At 46.6% G+C, this 26456-nt stretch overlaps 1 protein-coding gene across 4 annotated transcripts; it reads left to right on the top strand.

Moving 5' to 3' along the window:
- Positions 1-1060: 1060 nt before the first annotated feature.
- On the top strand, positions 1061-24738 carry gdpd2 (glycerophosphodiester phosphodiesterase domain containing 2). Of its 4 annotated transcripts, none has more exons than XM_049028318.1 (16): positions 1064-1203; positions 5648-5802; positions 16285-16411; positions 17619-17716; positions 18789-18882; positions 19071-19133; positions 19270-19368; positions 19458-19551; positions 20004-20143; positions 20323-20405; positions 20548-20701; positions 20911-21120; positions 22098-22246; positions 23296-23440; positions 23569-23648; positions 23928-24738. In XM_049028318.1, the coding sequence occupies exons 3-16, from the start codon at positions 16307-16309 to the stop codon at positions 24016-24018; spliced, it is 1605 nt and encodes a 534-aa protein (XP_048884275.1). In that variant the 5' UTR covers positions 1064-1203; positions 5648-5802; positions 16285-16306; the 3' UTR covers positions 24019-24738. The 4 variants fall into 4 exon arrangements, with proteins under 4 accessions (XP_048884278.1, XP_048884275.1, XP_048884276.1 ...); XM_049028319.1 differs by having other exon boundaries at positions 1068-1203; positions 5653-5802; XM_049028321.1 differs by lacking the exon at positions 5648-5802 and having other exon boundaries at positions 1061-1203.
- The last annotated feature ends 1718 nt before the right edge of the window (positions 24739-26456 follow it).

Consider the following 26456-nt stretch of genomic DNA (forward strand, 5'->3'; position numbering starts at 1 on the left):
AATATGTTACAATTACAGTAATAAATTGTTGTTATTAATACGTTAGCAAAGAAAAAAATGCTTATTTCAACGTAAAAGGTTGTCAAAAACCTATAAACATTAATGATCGCTATAGACCGCAGATAGAACATAACACCTGTTCCACAGAAAAATCCAGCGGGGGCGCAATAGCTGAACCGCAGTATAGCCGGGGATCACTGTATAATAAAAATTATGGGCTTCATGGCCCCCCTTGAGCTTCACAGGCCCCGCAGCGATGTACCGGCTGCACCCCCTCTCCTCGGGCCTGCATGCAACACCTTAACCTGATCCCAGCTGTGGGGCTTTTCGGAGGGAGCACGATGGCAGGGGGCTGTTGGGTGATTTGAAATCACTGAGAGATCCATGTTTTTATTTTTTTTAAGCTGCATCAGGAAATTCTTCAGTGTCTTGTCTGTCGTGACAATGATCCAAAACACTAAATCAGCACCAGAGCAGGTGTACACGAACAGTCGGAACTCTGTATATTAGAAAGGTCATTACTTAAAATCCAGCCAAAATGCTGTTGTGCTATTACTGGCAGTTAGTTTTGTCGTCTGGCTGAGATTATTACCAGTAAACAGAGTATCTACCCACATCCTCGTCTATCTGCTCCTTATCTTAGTCGGAGTCACGGGGTGACGGAGCACAGGGCACAAGGCAAGGATGCAGTCTGGCCGGGAAATGAACAATCCGTAAGTTTATCATTGTAAGGGTACACTTACTTTATCTCGTAAGATTTCGTTTGTACTTTTCACAAACGGCCCAGAATAAATAGTTTTAAGTTGGATGAATAGGAATCCATTTGTATGTTAGCTGTTTGTTTAAAAACCTTCTTTAGATGACTATCAGGTCACCTTTGTGACACTTGCATGCAAAAATTATTTGTAACACGCGATAACGTTTCCTGGATTGTTTCATGTCCGTAGTGTTTTGTAAACGTGTTATTCCTTTAGCCCACGAGTGAGATCGTTATGTTAGATATACTTTATCCATCTAGGGAAAGTAACCCTCCTCCCCTTCTTGTGCGCTCCTCCTCGCTTCGCTTGCTTCCAAAAGCCGGTCTTTCTTATAGCCGGGAGATCATTAGCATTCATCTCACATTGTCCCTAGTGTGAAAGAAAAGCGAAAACAGGCGAGCCGGCTCATAGAACATCGCCACGGCAGAAGAACTTCAAATTAAGGGTAAGCTGCACCACCTACGTGATTCCTCTGCTTGCGTTACCATGTTCATAATGGTATAGCTCGACGTTGTATGACCCATTCGATTCACGTGACTTTACTATTTGCGTGACACGAACTTGCACGATTCGTATTACATTTATAATGTGGTTGTTGCCCCGCAGACACGAACTACTGCCATAATGAAATTCTTATTCATATTCTTATAATAAGAACAATAATAACAACAATAATAATGGCTATATTAACAATGGTTATATTAACAATGATTATATTTTTTTATATGAAATGAATGCTTAAGCGAAACGTTTCCTAGAAATTGCATTTTCAGTTACTTTTTATTTTCAAGTAAGACAAAAATTGGAACCGTGTCAGTATGAAACTGTGTGTCAGTATGAAACTGGGATATAAGTCAGTTATCAAGGTGAGTATTTAACAAATTCTGTTCAACTAGTTTATTTTGTTATCTTGGATTTAAATCTAGTAGTAATGTTGCTCATGTTTATGACTGATATATGTTTAATTAGCATGTGTGAGTGAATGGTGTGTGAGTGTGCCCTGCGATGGGCTGGCCCCCCATCCTGGGTTGTTCCCTGCCTCGTGCCCATAGCTTCCGGGATAGGCTCCGGACCCCCGCGACCCAGTAGGATAAGTAGTTTGGAAAATGGATGGATGGATGGATATGTTTAATTAAAAGAGACGATCTGTAACAGAAACTGAGGATGGTCAATACCACTGATTTTCATTTGCAGTTCGATCCAATATCAATCTTGCCGATATTCAGTGTCAGTCTTCCCTGATGATAAAATTTGCCGAACGGGAGCAGGTGGGGAGGTTGGTGATGGCCATAAATTATGGAGGGGATGGGGGGGGGGGAGTTGTACCCGCCAATAATCAAAACCAGGCAATACAACCCCCCAGAATCTCTTAAATGGGTGGAGACCTCAACCTCCCCGATGCTCAACACAGTCATTCCCTTGGGGCTGGTGTCGATAAAACATGATGACCTAATGTTAGAAATGCATGGATCACAAGCTTCTAATAGGCTACATAATTCGGAGGCCTGATCTCAGGTCTCCGATAGCTGCATATTTGTACCTGCAACACCTGTTTAATGTGGATACTTAGATGTGAATATGATTTGAAAAATCATCTGTGATGATCAACGATCCCCTCCATGAGCTACCTGTGCTGTTCATGGGATAAGGAGTCATGGATGGATGTAAAATGCATAGGTCTGTTTCAGCCAGCACTGCCTCTTCTGCATCCAGCTCTGAATTAAGGTCTGTTAGAAGCCCAGTCCAATTTTAATATCTTACAGTTCGTCTCAGACATTATATTCTGACATGTTTTTAGTCTTAGTTCCCTGGGAAGACACATCAGTAGTTACTTTGACTTCATGTTACACACGGGGCTGCACCAGCTGTCAGGCATGCCTGGCATTTTCCTGGTGAGCATTAGGTATGTGAGCCTACAAAAAGTTCTGCTTATTGGGGTGACGAATGATGTCAAACTAAAAAGTGGGGGGCGGGGGGGCACGCCCCCCAATTAAGTGGTAGCATATGTGTTATCAATCTGTGAATGTTCATTGAAATACTCTGCATTCTGGAGATGTCGAAATGTTTCACCTGTTAATTAAAATATTTTGGCATCCTGTTTGCCCTGTACAAGACCTGTCATTGAACATGTGTGGGCTTGTCTCTGCAGTTTTCTTTTTTCTTTCTGGTATTTAGTAACCATGGGGCTTCTAGCTTGACATGGACAGGAGAGGATTGGCTGGTTAATATGCACTTAAAATTATCAGAATATTCGATTTGCAATTAAAACACGAAGTATTTTGCTTCTGATGTTCTGCTCTCTGGTTTGTTGTCTCGACTGGTTTGGATTTTTTGTGAGGAACGTGCTGTGATGACCTTGGCGATTGTGAGCCTGGAACGGCTTACAGTTCATCACTTGATTAGAAGATAGCCTTAAGCGATCTTCTGTGGGTGACCCCCAGGAAATGGTCTCAAAACTTCTGCCTAGAGATTCTAGATAGACAGGCACCCTCAACAATGGGGTGGGTTAAATGAGAGCACATGAGAGTCATCCTTAGATTTTGTTGTTATAACTTAACTTTGGTTTGCCAACGACTTGAAACGTTCACCCAAACCCAGACTGGCTCATAAGCTATTTGTCTGACACAGACCTCAAACAGTCCTATAGACACTAAGCAGCCAACAATTGTGAATAAAATTTGCCAGAAAACAAAACAGAAAGAATTCTATCTAGAGCAGTTGACTGTGTCTTAAACAAGTGAAGTTTTTCTTTTCTAGAAGCATTAAAACAACTTAAAAACTCATATTAAACTGCAACCATACCCCTGCCTTCCTTTAGTCCAGTCCATTTCCTCTTTAGAGTAAATTTGTAGGTACCCCAGTCATTTCTTAAAGCTGAATGTCATCAATTTTTATAAAATCTATCAAGGAGCCTTCCAGGACGGGTACATGTTGTCTGCAAACACGCCGACACAGAAATGGTTAAGATACAAGACAGCCCAAGAAGAACCTACAGTCTCATGACCTGCTAGTACGATCCTTCCGTGTGCCACGCCCCCTCGTTACCTCCTGTCAATTCCTGATTGTATTCAGCTGTTCCGTGTTATCTCTGTGATGATCCGGGTCGGGGAATCAGGGTCAGGTAGACGGTAACGCAAGAAACGGGGTTTTTTAAGGCAGAAACACATGCACACGGTAGACTACGTCAATGACCGGACTGGGGAAATAGATTTGAACGCGGACTAAATACACAGGGCTTCTCAGAAATAACACGTGGGGCTTTTCAGAGGGTAGCAAAGCGGCGTGGCACACGGAAGGATCGTACAAGCAGGTCGTGACATACAGCGTATCTATAATTATCTAAAACCTGCAACTTGATAATGAGCAGATAGCAGATTTGAGAAATCGAAGTTATACAGAACAAAATGTAAAAACCTGATCAATATAAATTCCCAAATCATAACTGATTAGTTTGAAATTATTGATATAAAATTAAAAATCCCGCATGTCATCTATTGTATGTTGTATCTTTATATTATTATATAAAAGGAGCTCCACAGCATTCGTGGATGCATAATCACACAGGACCTTTGTATTATTATAAAGTGCTGATTTAACCTTGCGTAAATATACTTTTATTTAAGTCAATATTCATGGAGAAAGTCATTGTTTAGCCTGAGACAGATTATCAGAAAGATTATCAGCTATATGTCCAGGCTAAGAATATGCGTCCAACTTCCTTTTGGCTTGGAAATCTGGGTGGGAAGCTGGCTGTGGACTTTAGGAGTAATTTGAGGTGTATCGCGGAGGTGATTAAATTTTAATTTCAAACAGCTACAGAAAGCTGCACTGGCAGCTGCTGATAGTGGAAGCGGTCCAGCTTGTATTGCCCTCCTCTCGGTGCTCCTCAGAAGCAGGATCTGCTCTCAGGCTAGTTGACATGGCGCTGCAGTAACGTCGTAAAACGGCTCATTAATTACGACTAGGGGTCATTAATGATTAAGGGTGGTTAAGGGCCACAGTCACTGGTGTAGAAGCGGCTCATATGCAAACGGTCATCAGTAGATGAGGACGCTCTCTCTCACCTTCAGTGCTTTCAGGCCAAAACATACATGCAGCCTGGAAGTCAGAGCAGTGAGGCATGATCCAGAGTGTCAAGGCACGACGTTCAGGCAGATACTTAAAGTTTAACATCAAGAGGCCGTGGGAATTTGGAAGAAAAGGATGTATGCATCAGGTATATCTTGGCATGTATGGACCATTTTTAGGATGCTGGATTCTTGGATTTATGACCGAGATGGGAGAAGGGGCATCGATAAGATCATGTGTGAGCGATCGCTGTCACACTGACGTTGACGTCACTGGAAGACGTTATGCAGGTGTGACCAACTTCTGGAATCTGCGTATGCTTACTGGGACAAGTAAAAGTAGGACAGTAAAGCCTGCCATTGTGCATGACTGAGTATGAGGAAGCGATGAGGTGAATGAGCGAGCTTCTTACCTGACTTCACCCAGTCCGAGTACATCTACCCCCCCGCCCCCCCAAAACCGCACTCCTACCCACAACCTGGATTTAATTCAAAATCAAATTCCAGAACAACCTTGTAAAGTCTCCCTAAAAACCTTGTTTATTTTTGACTTAATTTCACAGCCTGTGTCTAAACACATCGGTGTTGCGCAATGAAACGCCACTTTGCATCTTGTTGCTTTGTGCGAGGGTTTCTTTCCCCCCGGAGAAGTGAGAGAATTGAAATCTGTCTGCTGGCGCTTAATTTTCTTGGGACGGAAACACCCAGAACTGGCACATCACTGTCGCTATGGCAGGAGGAGGCTTCTGGGCGACTTGTGAGGACGCTGTTGACATATTGGCAGGTCTTTCTTGCATTCCTTTATGTTACCTTCTCGCCCAGAGCAGGGCTTTGAGGACGTTCCCATAGCAGACGCATTATTCCGGCTATTTGAAGTCCAGCTTCTCAGCGAGGGGGAGGCACAGAGGATCACAGAGTGCCGAAGAGACTCTGCTGGAGTTCTTCCTGCACCTCCTTCAAATTCAGTCATCGAAAAGGTAAAAAAAAAAAAGAAAAACAAAGTTTGATAAACAGCCAGAAGTTAGCGGAGGGTGGGGGTCAGTATTCATTGTGAAAGGCCGTGGGGCTCTTTGTATTCACAGAAGTCATACAGTAGCAATATCAAGGGCATAGGACTGCAACAATGAGCCCGATAGTCATCACATAACAATATTTATTGACACAATTACTGCCCTTTGATCTCCTGCACTGATGTTTCAGCCACAGACATGTAACTGTAGCGTGATTGTAGAGTTTCCCATTATTGATACAAGTGTTGGTGTAATAAGGGGCGTAGAGTCCAGGGGAAGGGGGAGGAAGTGTCCCCCCTGATGTATCTTTTGGCTTTATTGATCCTCCCCAATTTAAATGATTAAGTTGCGCTCCCCCTAATATCAAACTTCTTCCTACGCTGTTCCTATACTTTATTTGCCTTTTGTAGGGATACGTAGGAATTCTTTGGTTTTGGCCAAAATGACTGGTGTGGGGCGGGGGGTGGTTATGATAAAAGTTGTCAGCAAGGAGGAGAGTCGCAATGGTAAAAGAGTGCTGACCTGGGGGGGGGATGGATTGCCCTCTAAGAAGATGCCACCCTAGTTAGCCTTGTAAGGATATAATCTTTTTCGTCTATGACACACACACATATACAGGTGAGAGCAGAGTTGTGGGTCAAAGCCAGGTCAGCCATTTATTTAATATCTATATGGTACTTTTCAGAGTTTAGGGAAGAATTGCAATTATTATTAATCTGCTGGTCACAGGATTCAAACAAAGAACCTTCTGGTTATGAGTCCCAACCTGCCAGACACACGCGGTCCCACGCTCTGCACAAGGAGCGTGGGACCGGGGACTGGGTGCAGCTGGGATCCTGGCACAGGAGCAATGAACAGCACCCAAAGTTGGACGACAACACCTTACTTGTGTTCATTTGAATTCACTTGTTGTACGTCTATGAATGAATCACATTTGTCTTTTTTTTTTTTTTTGCTTGTTAATGCTTATAGTGATATTGTAGTCTGTTGTTTGTGCAGAGGACTTTGTGGTTTGGAATCTGGCTATGCTGCATTAGCAGCGGGGCGTGATCCCCAGTGCCTGTTTGGGCTCTCAAGCCATCGTGCCATTGCCGACCTGTTGATTCCTGCCTCAGCCTACCTGGAGGCTAGTTAAGACTTGAACCAGCAGCGACTGGAACAAAATGACAACTTTCACACATAAACAGAAGGTCTTGAGGTCTTGGTGCCAAGATTAATTGCAACAGCGTGACAATCAGTAAGATTCACATAAAAACATTCATGCAGTTCCATCATGGCGTTGTTGACGTAGCTCGTTTTACTCAGAATTTTTCGAGTTTCTACAGTTTTGTATGAAGTCTGCCGAGCATGCGACTGCAGATCTGTCAGTATCGCCACAGTTTATGTGCACCTTTTGAGCTTTGAACTTTGGTTTCCTTTTAGATATTGCAAGGTTCACTTGCGATGGGAGTGGTATGGTTTCCATGGCGATGGCCTACCTGTACTTTGCAACTGGCACTTGCAGTTATAACGATGTCCAAAACAAACTCGGAGTGAAGGACCATGAGTCTGTGAAGTGGAGGTCAGCTGACCAATTGCCTGTTCCTTTAAAATGAGTCAGCCCACTATAGCTAAAGCCAGATGGAACATAAGAACATAACAAATTTACAATGGAGAGGAGGCCATTTGGCCCATCAAGCTCGTTTCGTGAAAACTTAACTAATAGTTGAATTGTTAAAATCTTATCTAGCTCTGATTTAAAGGACCTCAGGGTTTCAGCTTGCGAAACACTAACAGGAAGACTATTCCATACTCTAACTACACGCTGTGTAAAGAAGTGTTTTCTCAAATTCAGTTTAAAATGTTCTCCTGCTAATTTCCACCTATGGAGTATTTAGACTAATATTGAAGTAGCTGTTTGGCTGAACAGCATCCAGACCTGTTAGAATCTTATACACCTGGATCATGTCGCCCCTTAGTCTCCTTTGCTCGAGGCCAAACAGATTCAGCTCAGCTAACCTCTCCTCATAAGACATTCCTCTAAGACAGGGGTAGGGAACCTGATCCATGGGGAGCCGGTGCAGGTTTTTGGGATGACCTCTCAATCAGCCAATAACAGTGGATTCCAAGGACTGGAGTTGAGAATCGCTGCTTTATTATTGGCTGACTGAGAGGCCATCCCAAAAACCCACACCGGCTCTCCATGGATCAGGTTCCCTACCCCTGCTCTAAGACCAGGAATCATACTCGTAGCCCTATGAGATCGGGGTAATATTGGCGTGATGCCAAATCTGTCCCTGAGAAGCTTTGGCCTTGGGGAGGGACACTCCAGTTCTGTTCCTTTACATGGAGCAATGATGCCACAATGTCTCAAACATGTTTCAAAAAAAGTTTCCTCACAAACTCAAGGATAGTAACGGAACGGTTAGCAACAGAACTAGTGAGTTCAACGCCCACTCGTATCACACGTCCGTGACATCTGCGATGCTTGTGTGCTGCCTACCCCTTACTCTGATTATACCCCATCGGGTAAAATTCAGTACTTTAGATCCAGCCACAAAAAAATGGGGGGTGTCTACAACGACCCATGGCAACGAATTTCAGATGCTGTCTACTTCTGTCTTCGCTGTGTTAGCAGCACTTGTTTGTAGACGTCAGTAATGCATTGCTGTTGACCATGTGGCCTTGCCCCAGTGCCTCTGTCTGGCTCAGCCCCTCACTTCTTGACGTCACTAATATCCTACTGAGCTCCTACTGCCTACTGCCTCATGATAAACAAATCCGTACGCATTGCCGACTGCGTGTGGAGATCATCATCTGCCTGCGCACATCACACAGATCACTACAGACTGCTATCTCTGAACATCAGCTCCATCCGATTTCATTGTATCCTAAAAAACCTACTTGACTTTAGCGTAATACCGCCCGCTTACCTGAATCCCAGGGGATTTTCACCCTTTCTGTGTTACATTGCCACACTCAGAATCCCCTGTCTACAAATATCACTCCCCTTCACATATCACACATTGTTTAGTAGCTTATGGTGGAATGAACTCCCCCTTGATGTCCGAACAGCTGAATCCTTGACTGTCTTCAAGCGACAAGAAATACCTGAAGTAATTCTTCTGTATTCTTACTCGGATTTTTTCCTTGTGTGTGTGTGTGTGTGTGTGTGTGTGTAAAAAAAAAAAATAAATAAATAAAAAAAAAAAATAATAAAAAAAATTGCACTTTCTCAAGAGTGTTCAGATAGATGGTTTCATAGCCTTATTGAGCTAGTATCGGAAAAATTTGTCGCAGAGTCTCAAAGCACTTATGTTAGTCGCCCTAGCTAAGGGCTGTAAAATACTGTAAATGTTATGACTCGGTGTACAGAATAGTACCCGTGTCTCTGAACTATGACCCTTAGTCCACAGGGATTATTCCCATAATGCAGTGTGCCCTTTCCTAGAGTCCAGTAGATGTTGTACACATTTACCCCATCCAGTGACTAACTGTAATCAATGAAATGACCCATTTCCAGATAAACTTATTGACGAGGGAGAGAGATCAATGATCAACTCTGTCGGGTCAGGTCAGGCTGGGGAGCATGCACTGGTACAGTCCATTGCCACGCCTACCACAAGCTGAAACACCACGAGCTGGATCGCCCTCAGGGAAACGCACCACATGGCCATCGTGCCGTAACTGACGTTCCCTCACAAAGCAGGTAATGTGCCTCATTCTCCTCTAGCAACCGCTCCTTCAACAACAAGCGGTACCCTAGGATTCTGAAGGAGTCCTGTCTTCGTCTCAGCTCACTGGATAGTGTCCATGTCTCACAGCCAAACAGCAAGACAGGGAGCACCGGGACTCTAAAGACTTGGACCTTCCTCCCCCTACAAAGATATCAGGAACGCCACACACCCCTTTCCAGCGACCTCATGACCCCCCATGCTCTCCCAATCCATCTGCTGGCTTCATAGGATGAATCAGCAGAGACGGCCAACAGCTGTGCCCCAAGAGGTCATTAAAGGCCAGGGTCTTGCTTTTGATACAGGAGACTCGCAAACCCAGACACTCAGACTCCACCCTCAGTATCTCAGCCCCGATCAGAGTCGCCAGTGACTCTCCGAAAATCACTAGAATCATAATGCTTATTGTTCTGAGCTCCGTGCCAGAGGGCTTTTTGTTTTTCATCGCTTTTGTTCTCAGTACAGCTAAGTCATGAGTAGCCTGGCAGAGGTCCAGAGTCATTGTCCGATATCATGGTCCTGAATTATGAAAGCATTATACTTCTGGATTATAAGAGCATAATTTTGTGAATGTTCTATGGGATCTGGTGGGGAGGCAGAGCTATACCCCTGTCACAGGACCCAAAGAGTGCCACAGAATATGTCCCCTTTAGGGTTCCCACTGTTATTGCATATCTGTCACACTGAATGGCTGTAGATTTTCAGGCACAATTACACATCAAAGGGAACCTGTTTAAACACATAAAACACATTATTCCATTGATTTAAAGAACAAAGATACCCAACACAGTACTGCCCTTGTGTTAAAGTAACAATTTAACCAGATTTTACTGATAATTAAATTCTAGGCTATTCAGTCTCTGCATGGTCCTGCCAGAGCTTCTGCGCCACCTGCGTGTTAAAGGCTCACGCTGGGCAAGCCGCCATTTCTGAACTGAGATGAGGAAACTTTAGAGGGAAAGAGCAGTGCAGGAGAAGAAGGTGGCCACAGTGAGGAAGACTGTGAGGGACCCTGGACAGACCCTGGACAGGGCAAGTCAGTGTCAAGCTAAACACAGCCATCCATCGCCTGCCGCCCTGTGGAGTAACGTCCCATCGCACTTACGTCCCATAAGAGCCTTCATAAAATTAATCGCGAGACGTCCAAAGCAGATGCAGTGGACTTCAATGGACGTATTTTGCCGTGTGCTCGGCATGCAGCACGAACCAAAACAAACCTATTGTTCTGCCACTGTAGAGCTTTAGTTACATATGATTGACATTTATATTATACAATACATTTGACTTCTCCCATATAATGACCGAGATACGTCCAGACTGACGGCCACACTTCTGAGACAAAACCCGGACATGAGTAGATGGATACACGTAGTATGTGATGTTGGGAAACAGACACTCGCCAGAGGTGTGTTCATGGCCGCAGGACATGCGCACAGGTCCTCGTACGAAGTGCTGCTTGATGACCTCGGCTCCCTGCATTCCTCTGCTTTGTCACTTTGATTTACTGGATTAATGGCCACTTCTTACAGTAATGCTGTTAGATTACTTAACATGTGCCTCGGGTTACTATGCCAGTATATTTCCCCGTATGGCATAACTAGTTTTGTGCCGGTACCCAGTTAGCCTTAATAGCAATCCAGCCTGCTTGTTTTAAATACGCTTGCTTCAGTTTTCTAGTTCATTATTCTTGTGTACCAGACATCCTCAAGTGCCATAAGTTTACCGAATTTGTGAAGCTTCACATCCCCAGCAGGGCCGTAAACCGCCTGGGTTACTCCTCTTCCTCTAGTGCATTGATCTCTGCTAATGAGAGTTGGCATCTCCCAGAGTTTATATGTTAGGTAGTGTTTTCTCAGGGAGTTCGGCGGTACATTCAGTATGAATCATATGCTCTTAAATCTTCAAAGTCAAAGGACAGGTGTGTCTGGTGTGACAACATCCGCGCCTGCAAAACAAAAAGTCAGAAATATTACACACACAAAGAAATGACTGTATCCATAATGAAAGGATTACAGAAAGTCCAGGTACGGTAGGACGCTCGAAACCAAAACGTAATCCTAAATCATAGGCAGGGAAACAGGCAATGAGTGAAGAGCAAACCAGGGCAAGCGGAATCCAAGTCACAATCCAAGAGCAGGATCAAGAAGGTTAAGTAAGGGATCACAGCACGGTAAGTTATTGGACGGTCCTTCATGTTCAGTATGCAGAAAACTCGCTAAGCAGAGAGTGATAGGTATATAACTGGTTTCAGATTTTGAGGATCAGGGTTGAGTCGCTGGTTCAAGCTGGATTTCCGATCTGAAGTGGGATTGATTGTTGGACATAACGATGCCCATTCCCTCCGTGCCACGTTTGGGCATTTAGGCGAGCTCAGATGAAACTCCGCGATGAGTAACAGATGTGAGATGTTCCCTTTTGGGAGCTAGGACCGTATCTCGTGGCTGTAGCCCTCCCAGTCAGCCCAGTTTGGGAGCTATGAATGGAAATGTAGGAGCATTTCTGCGGTGTGACCTTAGGAGGCATCACGGGAGAGGAGGTTTGGTCGGTGGTACTGGTGAATGTATCAGGCTGTAAAGCACGAGCTTTGACAGAGAGACCCAGAATGTAGGAGAGATGCCTTAGTGGGATGGTAATGGAAGGCGGTAGGTGACTGGGTCAATGTGGTGGAGTGTCTTAAACAGACTGAGGAACCGTGGACTTGCAGAGGAGGCGGAGTTATTTGCCCTGGGTGGAAAGCCAGACCCTCTGTGGACGATAAACCACCGTGCTGCTCCGCGACTGTCTTCTGACGAGCAACTTTTTGCAGATGTGATTTTCAAAGCTGGACGCTACGTTGAATCCATCAGTCTGTCTCTGGGATATCTGTTGATTTCGTTTCCCACTGGTATGGGGGGTGGGGGGGTGGTGCTATTCTAAAACGCTGTGAGGTGTGTATAAGCTGTGACTGACATGATTAGTACGCATTAAATAAGAAAGCACTTGTGCTCTTATGACAAGAAATTCCCATGCATTTTAACCTTTATACCACGAATATGTTCTCGCATATCAATTACATCATTCCCTGTGAATAAGAGAGCTCCTGAGCACGTCCTGCTCAGGGGATATAGCTGTTCCTTTCTATATAGGTCCATGGGCAGTAATCTGTGGGGAGAGGCTCTAATTCACCTGCATTTAATTGTCTAAAGCAGGGGTGTCAAATGTTTTTGGTCTTACCAGGAGCTGGGAGGGATCAGAAACGTGGACTGTCTTTAAGGGAGCTGGGAGAGATCAGAAATATGCACTGTCTGGAAAGGAGCTGGGAGGGAACAGAAATATGCACTGTCTGGAAGGGAGCTGGGAGGGAACAGAAACGTGGACTGTCTTTAAGGGAGCTGGGAGAGATCAGAAATATGCACTGTCTTTAAGGGAGCTGGGAGAGATCAGAAACGTGGACTGTCTTTAAGGGAGCTGGGAGAGATCAGAAATATGCACTGTCTTTAAGGGAGCTGGGAGAGATCAGAAACGTGGACTGTCTTTAAGGGAGCTGGGAGAGATCAGAAATATGCACTGTCTTTAAGAGAGCTGGGAGGGAACAGAAACGTGGACTGTCTTTAAGGGAGCTGGGAGGGAACAGAAACGTGGACTGTCTTTAAGGGAGCTGGGAGAGATCAGAAATATGCACTGTCTTTAAGAGAGCTGGGAGGGAACAGAAACGTGGACTGTCTTTAAGGGAGCTGGGAGGGAACAGAAACGTGGACTGTCTTTAAGGGAGCTGGGAGGGAACAGAAACGTGGACTGTCTTTAAGGGAGCTGGGAGAGATCAGAAATATGCACTGTCTTTAAGGGAGCTGGGAGAGATCAGAAACGTGGACTGTCTTTAAGGGAGCTGGGAGAGATCAGAAATATGCACTGTCTTTAAGGGAGCTGGGAGAGATCAGAAATGTGGACTGTCTTTAAGGGAGCTGGGAGAGATCAGAAATATGCACTGTCTTTAAGAGAGCTGGGAGGGAACAGAAACGTGGACTGTCTTTAAGGGAGCTGGGAGGGAACAGAAACGTGGACTGTCTTTAAGGGAGCTGGGAGGGAACAGAAACGTGGACTGTCTTTAAGGGAGCTGGGAAGGAACAGAAACGTGGACTGTCTGGAAAGGAGCTGGGAGGGAACAGAAATATGCACTGTCTGGAAGGGAGCTGGGAGGGAACATATATGTGGACTGTCTGGAAGGGAGCTGGGAGGGAACATATATGTGGACTGTCTGGAAGGGAGCTGGGAGAGATCAGAAATATGCACTGTCTTTAAGGGAGCTGGGAGGGAACAGAAATATGCACTGTCTGGAAGGGAGCTGGGAGGGAACATATATGTGGACTGTCTGGAAGGGAGCTGGGAGGGAACAGAAATATGCACTGTATGGAAAGGAGCTGGGAGGGATCAGAAATGTGGACTGTCTGGAAGGGAGCTGGGAGGGAACATATATGTGGACTGTCTGGAAGGGAGCTGGGAGGGAACAGAAATATGGACTGTTTGGGGTCCCTGAGGCCTGTATTGGGAAACACTGGTCTAAACCACTAACCCAGTAATCATGTAACTCTGAGAGCCATGCTGATGACAGAGCAGTGAGCAATGATGTCTGGGCATTTTCTTTAATTACGTAATTAAGAACAGGTTTTCATGTTGATATGAATAAGGGCTAAACAAGTGTGAAATTAAGCTGCTAAAACTGGGATCAGCTTCTCAAAAGCAATTATAATGGTTTGACACCAAATTTCGCAGACATCCAGAGGACTAATGGATAAAGTCAGTCAAAGAAACCCTGAACAGTTAAGGCAGAAGCATTTAATTACACAGACGTATGGTGTATGTTTGTATATCCATCCATCCATTTTCCAAAGTGCTTATCCTACCGGGTCGTGGGATGTTTGTATATGTGACAGTGAAATTTGAAATGGAGCTACTTCCAATGCTGGTTCTAGCTGATGCGGCACCCTTGCAAGCATCACCGCTGGCCCCCCCTGTCTGAGACAAAGTGAAATTTCCTAGCAAGCCGGTGCCCCTCGTACGTTGGTGTCCTAGTCAGTGTCATCTATAGGGTTGACTGGCCCTGGCTATTTCAAACGCTCATAAGCGGGAGGACTAGGCCGTGTGAATCAGTAGCGCAAGGTGCACTGCGTACTGACGAGCTATAGGGCTCCTGGTCTGAAGGTGCACCAAGTCACCTTATTGAGCAGCAAAGAGGGACCGTCTGATGCCGTGTGCCGTTTTTGCAGCACTTCCCACAGGTACAATCCCAGCATGCTCCAAAAATGCTTATTAAACTCTGCAGGAAGCCCATGCACCCAAGGTGCATTATCATATGCAAGCTGTACTACAGCAGTGCTGAGCTCCTCCAGCGTGATCTGCTCTGACTTCATTTTGCACATTTGGATCCTGTGATTAGCTTTGCTTTGTCACCCATGTCAGGCAATTTCTCCTAATTTGGTGTCTGTTTCGTCTATTGGTTCTGTGCTCATCTTTGCTAACTTGCTCCATCTGTTTCTCGTTGCCCTGCGACCCTCTGCAACCGGCTGATTGTCTTGCGCTCCTTCACCTGCCCTCTCATTAGCCTGGTTGTTTGCATGTAAGTTGCCTTTTACCAGTCTGTTCACTAGACTCTCAGTGGTCATGTTGCTGTGTTTCGTTTTCCTAGTTCTGTGCCTTGTGTTGCTCTTTTCCCTAGTTATCGTCTCTTGATCGTTTTGTAGTTAGTTCCTGCTTTTGATTCCATGTGGTCCTTTTATTTTGCGGTTCACCGCTCTGTGTTATGTTTTGTTAAATAAACCCCTTTTGTCTTGGAGCTGTAAGTGGATCTTTTCTCATAAGCACCATTCCTTACTGCTATAACACCAACTGTTTTATGTTGGAAGAGTGCCAGTTTTGCTTTTCCTCATTCCTTTGGCTTTCCTTGTCTGCAAACATCATCTAAAGTGGTAGTTGCGTTTCTAGGTTATTGATCTCACACTCTTGTGTATGAATGACTGTTTTCATGTGTACTGCGGCGTAAGAGACATGCTGGTGGGTTTGTGCTATTTGTCACCATTGTTAGATTAAAAGTCTGCTGCTTTGTGTGATAGGAAAGAAAAGTTCTGGGCGAGTTTGATGTTAAAGTACCAGAAAGAGAGTCTTGTTAGAAATGAACGGGGGGGCAGCCAGAGAGGAGACATGCACAAAAGCGTCATTAAGAGTAACATCACTCTCCACCAACTGAGTAACGAAGGCATACTGTAAGCCAGGGGTGTCAGACTCCAGTCCTGGGGGGCCGGTGCCCTGCACAGTTTTTGGTTTCCCCTCATTTAACACACCTGATTCAACTCCATGTGCTAATTACCACACCGCTCATTAGCTGAATCATTTCTGGCGGAGCAGAGAAAGAACTAAGCTACACAGGACTCCGGCCCCCGAGGACTGGAGTTCGACACCCCTGTCGTAGGCGTTCATAATCAATCCAGTGCCAGCAGAATCTCCACCACGGTAACGGAGGGATTGGCAATGACTCTCACCGCGGGCAGAGGGCGGCTGGATCGAAAGCTCTTTCTGGTGAACTCTGACGGCGAAACAATAAGCAACACAAAAATAAGGAACGCATCCAACAAAGAAACTTCTACAAAAACCACAAAATGACTTGAAAGAATTCCGTCATTCAACGTGCACTCCGTGTACCTCTGTCACGTGTGCAGGATTGATAAGTGGGTGGATGGCTAAGTAACGGCTTGTTTTCTGACAGCCTCTTCAGACCTGCCTGGGCCATGGTGGTCCCACCGTCGAAGGCCGGTCTCTGGCACATTTTCTGCCGTGGTGTCTATAGCTGTGACTGGAGCAGAGGGAAAACCAAGCAGCACAAACGCAGCAAAGTAAGTGGTTCTGGCGGCTGCCACACCTGCACCACCCCCAGATGCCTGCTGGTCATGTGACTCATTCTTAGTAGGTATACTGGGGAACAGCAAGTGAAAATGGAGACACGAGTCCGTAAATATTGCATGCACACTAATAATACAGACAACCTCTTGCCTTGCAGCAGAGGCTAAATGTAGCCCAAAGGTTAAGGAAAAAACTGCATGTAACAAGCAGGAGAAATTTTGCAGGAAACTAGAAGTGGTTAATTAACAGTGGAATGTGTCTATGGGGGGGGGGTCTGTGGATGGTGTGTGCTGAATTGACTTTGAGGATTGGATGAGGTTCTACTAGCTACGCCTGTTTCAGATGAAACTGCTGGGTTTCGGCCTGTGCAGAGCTGGGCAGGATGAGGCCTGCATCGAGTGGGGGGGGTGGGGGACGTCCCCTGTCACAGTCTGCCGGCTCCGTTTGATACCGGCTCCCTCCATCTGCAGCTGCTAAAGAGTGTTAGCCATATGACTTTGCCGTATTTGGGTGGGACGTTAGGGAGAAGCTCAGGTGGAGGTAGAAGGTTAAGGAGAAGCCCAGGTAATGCAGTTGGTGTGTGGAGTTTGGTAGCAGAAAATAGTTCCAACATTAAATTGCTCATTATAAAGTCTGTGCATGATCACAAGTGACCAGGTCATGATTTCTGGTCAGAGACATTACTGTAGAATTTTCCACAATTTTTGGTGCTTTAATCATCCCAGAATGAATGCCGTTTAGTCCCATTGTATTTGAGAGAAGACCAACATTTCTACCAAAACTGGGCAACTGCCAGCATAACAGTCTAGATGGATATAAAGCACTAAACCCCCACTAAAACATTTCTCTTCTTTTAGTTTTGGGGTGAGCTGCCCCTTAAGGAGAACCCCAGCTAAATGCAGGAGGTCACATAAAAGCCTGTCAGATTTGCAGAGCCCTGTTCCAGGCTGGAATTCACTAATACAGTTTGATTAAAGGTACAACAGCATGTCTGTGCCTCAGGCTTCAGAACACAGCGCTTTGATAACAGGCCCGGCTCTTTTTATATTACCTTTGTGTTACCTTAGTGGCTTGTTCTGTAGAAACCTGAACAGAAAGTATATGTATTGCTGCAGAAATACATATATGACAGACCCGCTTGTGTGTAGCGAATCCCCCTCGGAGACCTCTGACCTCTGACCTTTCCCCTGTTCTTATTAGCATGCATGGCTCTGCATTTTCACGCTGGTGTCTGCACTCACTCTGGGCTGGCTGTACATCTGCATGATGGCATACAATGATCGCGATGATGTCAACTGGTGAGCTTCGTCCGTATATATGTTCACCCGCGCACACACACACACACACAAACCTGTACTCATACATTTGTGGGGACCATGCATTCACTTCTATGGGCAAAACCCAAATCTCCACAATGACAACCATAACCCCTACTCAGCCGTAACCTTAATCATATGCAATCAAACTTAATACAAGACTTTTGGCATTTTTAGTTTAATTGCAGTTACAGATTTTTATAAAAATTTAATTTCCCCTAATCGGGACCAAAAAATATGGTCCCCACAACATCAAAATAACAGGTTTTTATCACAACGTGGAAACATTTGGTCCTTACAATGTAATGGATTGTCTCTCACACGCGCACACACACACACACACACACACACACACACACACAGAGCAAGTTGAATAACCGATCAGTGGTTCAAACACCAACACACCAACGTGATTTTGTATCTTACGTGGGAACAAGCAAGCAAACACACCAAACAAAAAGCAAACGGTCACTGCAGGGTTCAAGATACAGATCAAAGCCTTTGACGGACATTCTGAGCTCGTCCCCAGCCAGCACGATGATGCTGTAACAGCCGAGCACTGAGAAACCTGCATACATGCTGCCCCTACATCCCGTCTGCTACTGACCTCTTCTTCATTCCCACCGGAGTTGTGCTTTTGACATGATCACCCAAACATCTGGAAGCCTTTGAAGAGATCTGATCTTTTAAAAGGTTCTTCTTTATGTCCAACAGGAGGGTCCAGTGGCACTCAAAACAGTGGGTGGTTTTAGGGTTGAATCTACAACCCCTGATCAGCACCCCAGACCAAGCATGTCTTCTTTAAAAGGTTGTGTGTGTGTGTCTGTGTGTGTGTGTGTGTGTGTGTGTGTGTGTGTGTGTGTGTGTGTGTGTGTGTGTGTGTGTGTGTGTTGTGTAGAGACCTCCCAGCTGCTAGAGGGCGCCATGTACTGTGCTGGTCATTGAAGGGTAATCAGTTTTAAAGCTGTTCTATGCTCTGTGGGAGTGAATGATCCCTGAAAGCTAGTACCTCTCACATTTTTTTGCCCTGTTGCTTTATTCTTCTGCACAACAGGAAGGCCTTCATTTGCCTGAAGAAATGGTTGAACTGGTTCATGATTGTGGTGGTCTTCTCTTCACTGTTGGCAGTGTACTGCTGCCTCCTGCTGGTGAGACCCTGAAGCTGGGGGGCGCATGCACCACAGACTGACAGCAACTACATGAACAGTAATGCTGCCACCTAGTGGGATGAGCTCAACTACCTTAGGCTACCAAACCATTTTTATTGCTGTGAAGTTACACAAGCCTTTGTGTTTTTTTTTTATATGTAAATAAGGTTTTTAAATGAATCTTTCAGCTGTTTTCGCTGTTCCTTGTGGCCATGAGGGAGCCCTTAAACCACCTTCACGTTATTCATAAGGTACATTTGTTCCAGAAAAAATATTTTTTTATAAATGAATGATTTGTTTCTGTTTGCCTGACTTACCCTTGTGCCCCTTTCCTGCTGCTGCTCTCTGCATATTTTGAAAGCTGCGTTTTAATCTTCCTTTCTGCAGGTACTGCTGGTTTTCTCGGTGTTAATCATCACTGCTGGGCTTTTGGGTATCACCTTTAGGTGGCCAGAGGAGTGGAAGACTGTGTCCCTGTCTCTGCAGGTAGGGGGCGCAATTGGGCAGCGCACATGTACATATGCACCTGTGGTTGTGTCTGTTCCACTGACCCATCCCTGTGTCATCTCACACAGGCCACGGGTCCCTTTCTCCAGCTTGGCGGCGTATTGGCCCTCACCCTGCTGAGTGGATTCGTTTTCCGCAGCTACCACAAAACCCAGAGCAAAGGTTAGTGAGGGGACAGGCTCCAGACGTGCTTCCCCAATATACAGTGCCCCCTAGCAGCTGGGAGGTCTATGCACGACGCACACACTACTCCAACTCCGACATGCTTTCGGCAAGATGGCAGTAGGAATGTTCTGCTGACCTCAAGAAAGTCACCTTCTACAGAAGGCCATAGCTGTTATTATCTCATCCACCATCCAGTTTAGTGTTGCGGTGAGCCTGAATCGTAGCGGGCGAGACCCTTGGTGGGAGGCCAGGCCTTTATAGAGTGGAAGCCGAACACAAGCAATCACACATTAAGGGCGATACGGCGATATCTAGAGGAAGCCAGTGTGAAAATGAGAACACACAGGCATCTGAAAGTCCGTGAGGCCCTGATTCCGTGAGGCTACCTGCCACGTGTCGGTGTGTGGTTTCTGTCCAGCTTCCTCACACGCATGATTACCCACATGCAGCTTCCAAGGTCGTCATCATGGGCACGTTCACGCTGCTGACGGCTGCAGTCTTCCTCTCCCCACTTTCGATTGAGTCTCCATGCCTCTGTGAACGTGTCCCCGGTAAACCAAAGCTCATTGGCCACAGAGGGGCACCGATGGTGAGAAAGATCTCCCAGTTCTATCTACTTATATGTGTCAATTTTGAGCAAATTCTGATTATTGGGATCATTTTCTGTATTAATTACTTGATTAATGACGTTGATTCAGTCTGTTTGATTTAGTTCTTTTCCCTCTTTGATCTGCCTCATTTGTCTTCGATCGATGTGTTTGATATTAGCTCGCCCCGGAGAACACAATGATGTCATTCAAGAAGAGTGCAAAGTATGGGGTGTTCGCCTTCGAGACCGATGTTATGATCAGGTAGGTCCATGTGGAGGAACATGGGTCTTCAGCCAAAGACCAAGCAATGTTGGAGGAGAACAGACACAAGAACCACCGGGTCACTTGGCTAACTGACATTGCTCTGCCTCCTTTGCACACGCCAACGTGCTGGGGAGACCAGCAAGGACGGAGTTCCCTTCCTTATGCATGATGACAAAAGCCTCCGTAGAACGACTGACGTCCAGGAGCAGATCCCTGATCAGGCTGATAACAAGAGCAGCAGCTTCACCTGGTCACAGTTAGAGGGACTGAACGCGGGAAACTGGTTCCTGAAGGTCAGTTCTGTCATGACCTGCTCTGAGCTGGTATGATGCCCGGGTTCCATCTCACTACATGAAAGCAGCTCCTATTTCCCAGATCCCATAATGGAGAAGCTTTTAACACAGCGAGTGCTGCTTTCCTCACTGCTGCTCTGCTTTGTAGAATTAGGCAAAGCTCTACCGTCCAAGTCCTACAGCACATTTGTCTGTGGCTCTTTTTCCAGAATGATCCATTCCACACGGTTTCATCGCTCTCAGAGACAGAGAAGGCGGACGCAAAGAATCAATCCATTCCACGCCTCTCTGAACTGCTGGCGCTGGCTAAACAGGAAAATATCTCTATAATCTTCGACTTGAAGGAGGACACAAATAGCAGCAGTGACACAGACTATGTGATTGACACAATCTTGAAGTCCGGCATCCCTCCTGAGCTGGTGAGCTAGTCTTCAGCTACCTTCATGCTGCCTGTACCTCATTCTCAGTGACTGGATCTCTCACTGACTGTACCTGACTCTTAATAACTGTTTGTACCTCATTCATGCCGTCTGTACCTCATTCCAAATGACTGCCAGACATTCACTGACTGCACCTTACAATGAATAACTGTTTGTACCTCATTCATGCCGTCTGTACCTCATTCATGCCATCTGTACCTCATTCTCAATGACTGTCAGATACTCACTGACTGTACCTGACTCTTAATAACTGTTTGTACCTCATTCATGCCGTCTGTACCTCATTCCAAATGACTGCCAGACATTCACTGACTGCACCTTACAATTAATAACTGTTTGTACCTCATTCATGCCGTCTGTACCTCATTCCAAATGACTGCCAGACATTCACTGACTGCACCTTACAATGAATAACTGTTTGTACCTCATTCATGCCATCTGTACCGCATTCTCACTGACTGTACCTGACTCCTAATTACTGTCTGTACGTCATTCATGACGTCTCTACCACATTCTCAGCGATCGTGTCTGACTCTTGTAGCGCTTTTCCTCTGGCATACAGGAGCTGAGCTGTACTCGACCCTAACCACAAACAGAGACTAGTTACACTAGTTTTCAAGTTCAGACCGGTATCTCTATGCATTTCGACCAGTCAGACGGTGCGATCGCAACCGGCGTGGCTTGGTCATGTTTTCAGCCCTGCTAGTAAGCAGAGCCATATCAGCACGAGTACAAGCTCCCGTAATTTAGAAAATGTGAGAGTGCCAGTTCGTGATACGGCGCATGGATGCCTCGGTTCTTGCTGGCAGTGGGAAAGGCGCCTTTAGAGACTGTCCCACACCCCTTCGTGACCATACCTGGTTCTTAGATACTTTGCTGATTTTTGGGGATCGCAGTGTCCCCAGCCCGCTTAGAAGGCCGGTAGGTGAGCTGGTGCTGCTCTGCTGATCTCCTAGGTGCTGTGGCTGCCCCCCCTCCACAGGAAGAACGTGATGACAAAAGCCCCAAGGTTCAGACACATCTATGACAACGAGACGGAAATGTATCTCCAGAAAGGAAACCAGCTTAACTACAGATATAATGAGATGACCACCCAGAAGATCAGGTAGATGCTGAAGATGGGGCACAGGGCAGATGCATGCACATGTCTACTATCTATGGCAGCTTTACCTTTGATCGAGGTGTTTAATCTGATCTGTATATATAATGGTCCAAGTGTCGTCATCATCATTCAGTCTCCTGAGGAGCCTTAAGACTCACGAAATGAATGCTGGGAGCCATTTTTTATTTTCCGTATGTCACATGATTTGATTTTGAATTGTCTGAGTAGGTAGAAGTGGAAGAGAGTGTTAATGACAATACCAGCACCTAGAGTTGGACACGCCCAGCCGCCTACAAAGGAGACTGATAGTGTCGCATCACCTGACCTGGTCGCCTGACCTAAACACAATTAGAAATGGGTTTTGGAAGAGTTTGACCAGAGAGTGATGTAGAGAAAGTAGCCAATGAGTGCTCAGCAAATATGTGGCACCTCCTCCAAGACAGCCGGAACCACATCCCAGGAGGCCACCTCGTGAAACCGCCGGAGAAAGGAAAGCAGAGTCGGCGCATCCTTGAAGCAATTGGGGCTAAGGGCCTTGCTCAAGCACACAATGGTGGCATCTCTCTGCCAACCACCAAACTTAAACCAGCAACCTTCTGAGTCCCCACAAAGCTGCATACCCCCCCCCCCCCCAAACAAATTATTTTTTGTTTAAAGCTTATTTATCATATTCCACGTGTTACCTTATAGTTTTGATGTCTTTAAAATTATTAAAAAAATGTAGAGAATAGTATGAAAACAATCTGCGGGTGGGTGTGTCCAAACTTTTGACTGGTACTGTATTTGATAGCTTTGGAAAGCTCCATGCAGTGTGGACAGTCAGAACTGTTATCTTATTAACTGATCCACTTATCCTAAGTGTACAGTTTAGCCATTTATGCAGCTAGATACTTAATCCAAACACTAGCTACCACGCCCCCTGCTGGCTGCATTGACTGCCAGTGAATAAGCCCCGACTGGATGTGCCTGGGGGTGACAGCTGCAGTGCGTAGGCCTCGTATGATGTGCTTTTTGACCACATCCCCGTCATACAGTACTCATCCTCTCGACAGAGAACTGCAGCAGAATGTGTCTGTGAACCTGTGGACGGTGAACGAGCCCTGGCTGTTCTCCCTGATGTGGTGTGCTGGGGCCCACTCTGTCACCACCAACGCCTGCCACCTTCTGCAAAGCATGAAGGAGCCCGTCTGGTACTTGGTGAGGACCCGGGTCCGTGGCCCACAGCTCGAAGCTACATTATAAAAAAGCTCTTAAGCAGGCCAGGTCACCGTTAGTGTTTAGTATGCAGATACTGAGCCATCCCATAAATCCATAACTGTTTTCAGGCACCCTCCACCTATAAAGCCATATGGATATGTGCAGATGTGGCGTCACTGCTGGCGATGGCGGTGGTCTTCTTCCTGCAGTAAGTCCGTCTGTTGTCCGCTGACCTCCCCCCCCTCCCCCGAAACACTGATTTCAGGAAACGCTTCACAACATATTGCAGTAACACAGTAATTCTTTTCAAAGATGCTGTGTCGGTAAAACCCTTCGTTGGTGCAGGCAGCCAGGAAATAAATACAGTTCTCATTAAGATCTGCGGAACTTGTAGTACGGTCACCCTGCGAGGAGCCTAAAAAGCGCCGTGTAGTCAGCACAGACTGTAAACGGGCGTAGCAGTCACTCACAACTTCATTACCCGCAGGAGAAGATGGAGGAGTAAGAGGAGATATGACAGTCCGAGCCCTCCACTCATCCTCCAGCCTGAAGATGACGGCTCGCCGACGTTCCCCTAAACCCACTGTCTTCAGATGACTGACGGAAGACATGACAAACTATTTCTCCTACAGAACCGTATCATCTGTATTACAGGAGACAACAGAATTTTCAAGAACGCATTTTAGCATGTTAATGCAGGAAATACAGATGAAATATGCAGGAAATTTTGAGAGAGCTGGTGTGTATTTTTTCATTTCACTTTTTTATTTTTTTACTAGTTTTGTTTTCCCCCCCCATGTCACTCTTCATTTCTGAATCTGTGATGTATGACACTGTGACGCGAGTAGAGTAATAAATCCAAGGGTCATTTTATTTTTTAAAAATAAAACTTTTATACTGTCTAAACACAAACTATTAAATGTAGGCGTACTCACTGGGTTTATAGCACGTGCTAGAATGGATGTTTGTGTGGTGTTATTGTAGAGCAAAGGTAATGGACAGTCTGCTTGGAGCGATTTTGAATTTAGATAAAATGTGTCATTGGTCTAAGTAAGTCTACAGAAGGTGACATTCCTTATCCGTCATTATTCACTGGTGAGAATATGCCCACGATCCCTGGGTCTCCTCCTCATGCCCCATGCAGTTATTGGGGGTTCAGTGTTAAGCATTACAGTGTCTATGGGATAATAAAGCAGAATATGACACTTTACAAAATCAGTATGTATCACGATGTTGCCAGTTTGATGTAGACACAGAGACTAAGAAATAAATATTTCTGTGGATGACGGTTGAATAAATTGCTGGGTTTGCTGCCTTGTCCCCATGTCACTCACAGTGCATGTCACCTGCCTGACCTGGGGACTGAAAGGGAAAGGTCACTCCTGAGTGAATTTGTGAGGCCAGTCAGTCAGTGTTTCCCAGATAACAAACAAAAGAGATGAAAGCTAAATAATACATTAATAGACTCTGGACTGATCGATCGATTCATCCATCCGTCTAGTGTTTGACTGGTCAGTCACTATTTTAGGGCTATTTCATAACTTAAAGCTCCTCAGTGTCAACAGTTTTCCTGTCCTCCCCTGCCCTGATGTGTCCTCTCCTCCCCTGCCCCGTGGTGTCCTCTCCTCCCCTCATCTCCCCTGCCCTGTGGTGTCCTCTCCTCCCCTCTCCTCCCCTCTCCTCCCCTCTCCTCCCCTGCCCCGTGGTGTCCTCTCCTCCCCTCTCCTCCCCTCTCCTCCCCTGCCCCGTGGTGTCCTCTCCTCCCCTCTCCTCCCCTGCCCCATATTGTCCTCTCCTCCCCTCTCCTCCCCTGCCCCGTGGTGTCCTCTCCTCCCCTCTCCTCCCCTCTCCTCCCCTCTCCTCCCCTGCCCTGTGGTGTCCTCTCCTCCCCTCTCCTCCCCTCTCCTCCCCTGCCCCGTGGTGTCCTCTCCTCCCCTCTCCTCCCCTCTCCTCCCCTGCCCCATATTGTCCTCTCCTCCCCTCTCCTCCCCTGCCCCGTGGTGTCCTCTCCTCCCCTCTCCTCCCCTCTCCTCCCCTCTCCTCCCCTGCCCCGTGGTGTCCTCTCCTCCCCTCTCCTCCCCTCTCCTCCCCTGCCCCGTGGTGTCCTCTCCTCCCCTCTCCTCCCCTCTCCTCCCCTGCCCCGTGGTGTCCTCTCCTCCCCTCTCCTCCCCTGCCCCATATTGTCCTCTCCTCCCCTCTCCTCCCCTGCCCCGTGGTGTCCTCTCCTCCCCTCTCCTCCCCTCTCCTCCCCTGCCCTGTGGTGTCCTCTCCTCCCCTCTCCTCCCCTGCCCCGTGGTGTCCTCTCCTCCCCTCTCCTCCCCTGCCCTGTGGTGTCCTCTCCTCCCCTCTCCTCCCCTGCCCCATATTGTCCTCTCCTCCCCTCTCCTCCCCTGTCCCGTGGTGTCCTCTCCTCCCCTCTCCTCCCCTGCCCTGTGGTGTCCTCTCCTCCCCTCTCCTCCCCTGCCCTGTGGTGTCCTCTCCTCCCCTCTCCTCCCCTGCCCCATATTGTCCTCTCCTCCCCTCTCCTCCCCTGCCCCGTGGTGTCCTCTCCTCCCCTCTCCTCCCCTGCCCTGTGGTGTCCTCTCCTCCCCTCTCCTCCCCTGCCCCATATTGTCCTCTCCTCCCCTCTCCTCCCCTGCCCCGTGGTGTCCTCTCCTCCCCTCTCCTCCCCTCTCCTCCCCTGCCCTGTGGTGTCCTCTCCTCCCCTCTCCTCCCCTGCCCTGTGGTGTCCTCTCCTGCTCCGCCCTATTTGCAACTCTTAATAAGTAACGGTGAAAAGCAAAGCTTGTGTCTTTTTGTGGCAAATTGAATAATATGGCTATTTTCTGTGCTTTACTGGGATTTTAAGCAAAAATTCCCAGTATCCGAGCGCCGACGGGACCGAGATCCGTCAGCTGCCTTAAACGTACACTTGAGTTTGCAGAGCTTCTGCATCGCATCCCGCCAGCTCACAGGCCACATTGCAGGTGATTTCAGAGCCAAATCTTAAGTTACTCTCTCAGGAAATGGGAACTAT

This window comes from Brienomyrus brachyistius, chromosome 10 (assembly GCF_023856365.1).
Source record: "Brienomyrus brachyistius isolate T26 chromosome 10, BBRACH_0.4, whole genome shotgun sequence".
Lineage (NCBI taxonomy): Eukaryota > Metazoa > Chordata > Actinopteri > Osteoglossiformes > Mormyridae > Brienomyrus > Brienomyrus brachyistius.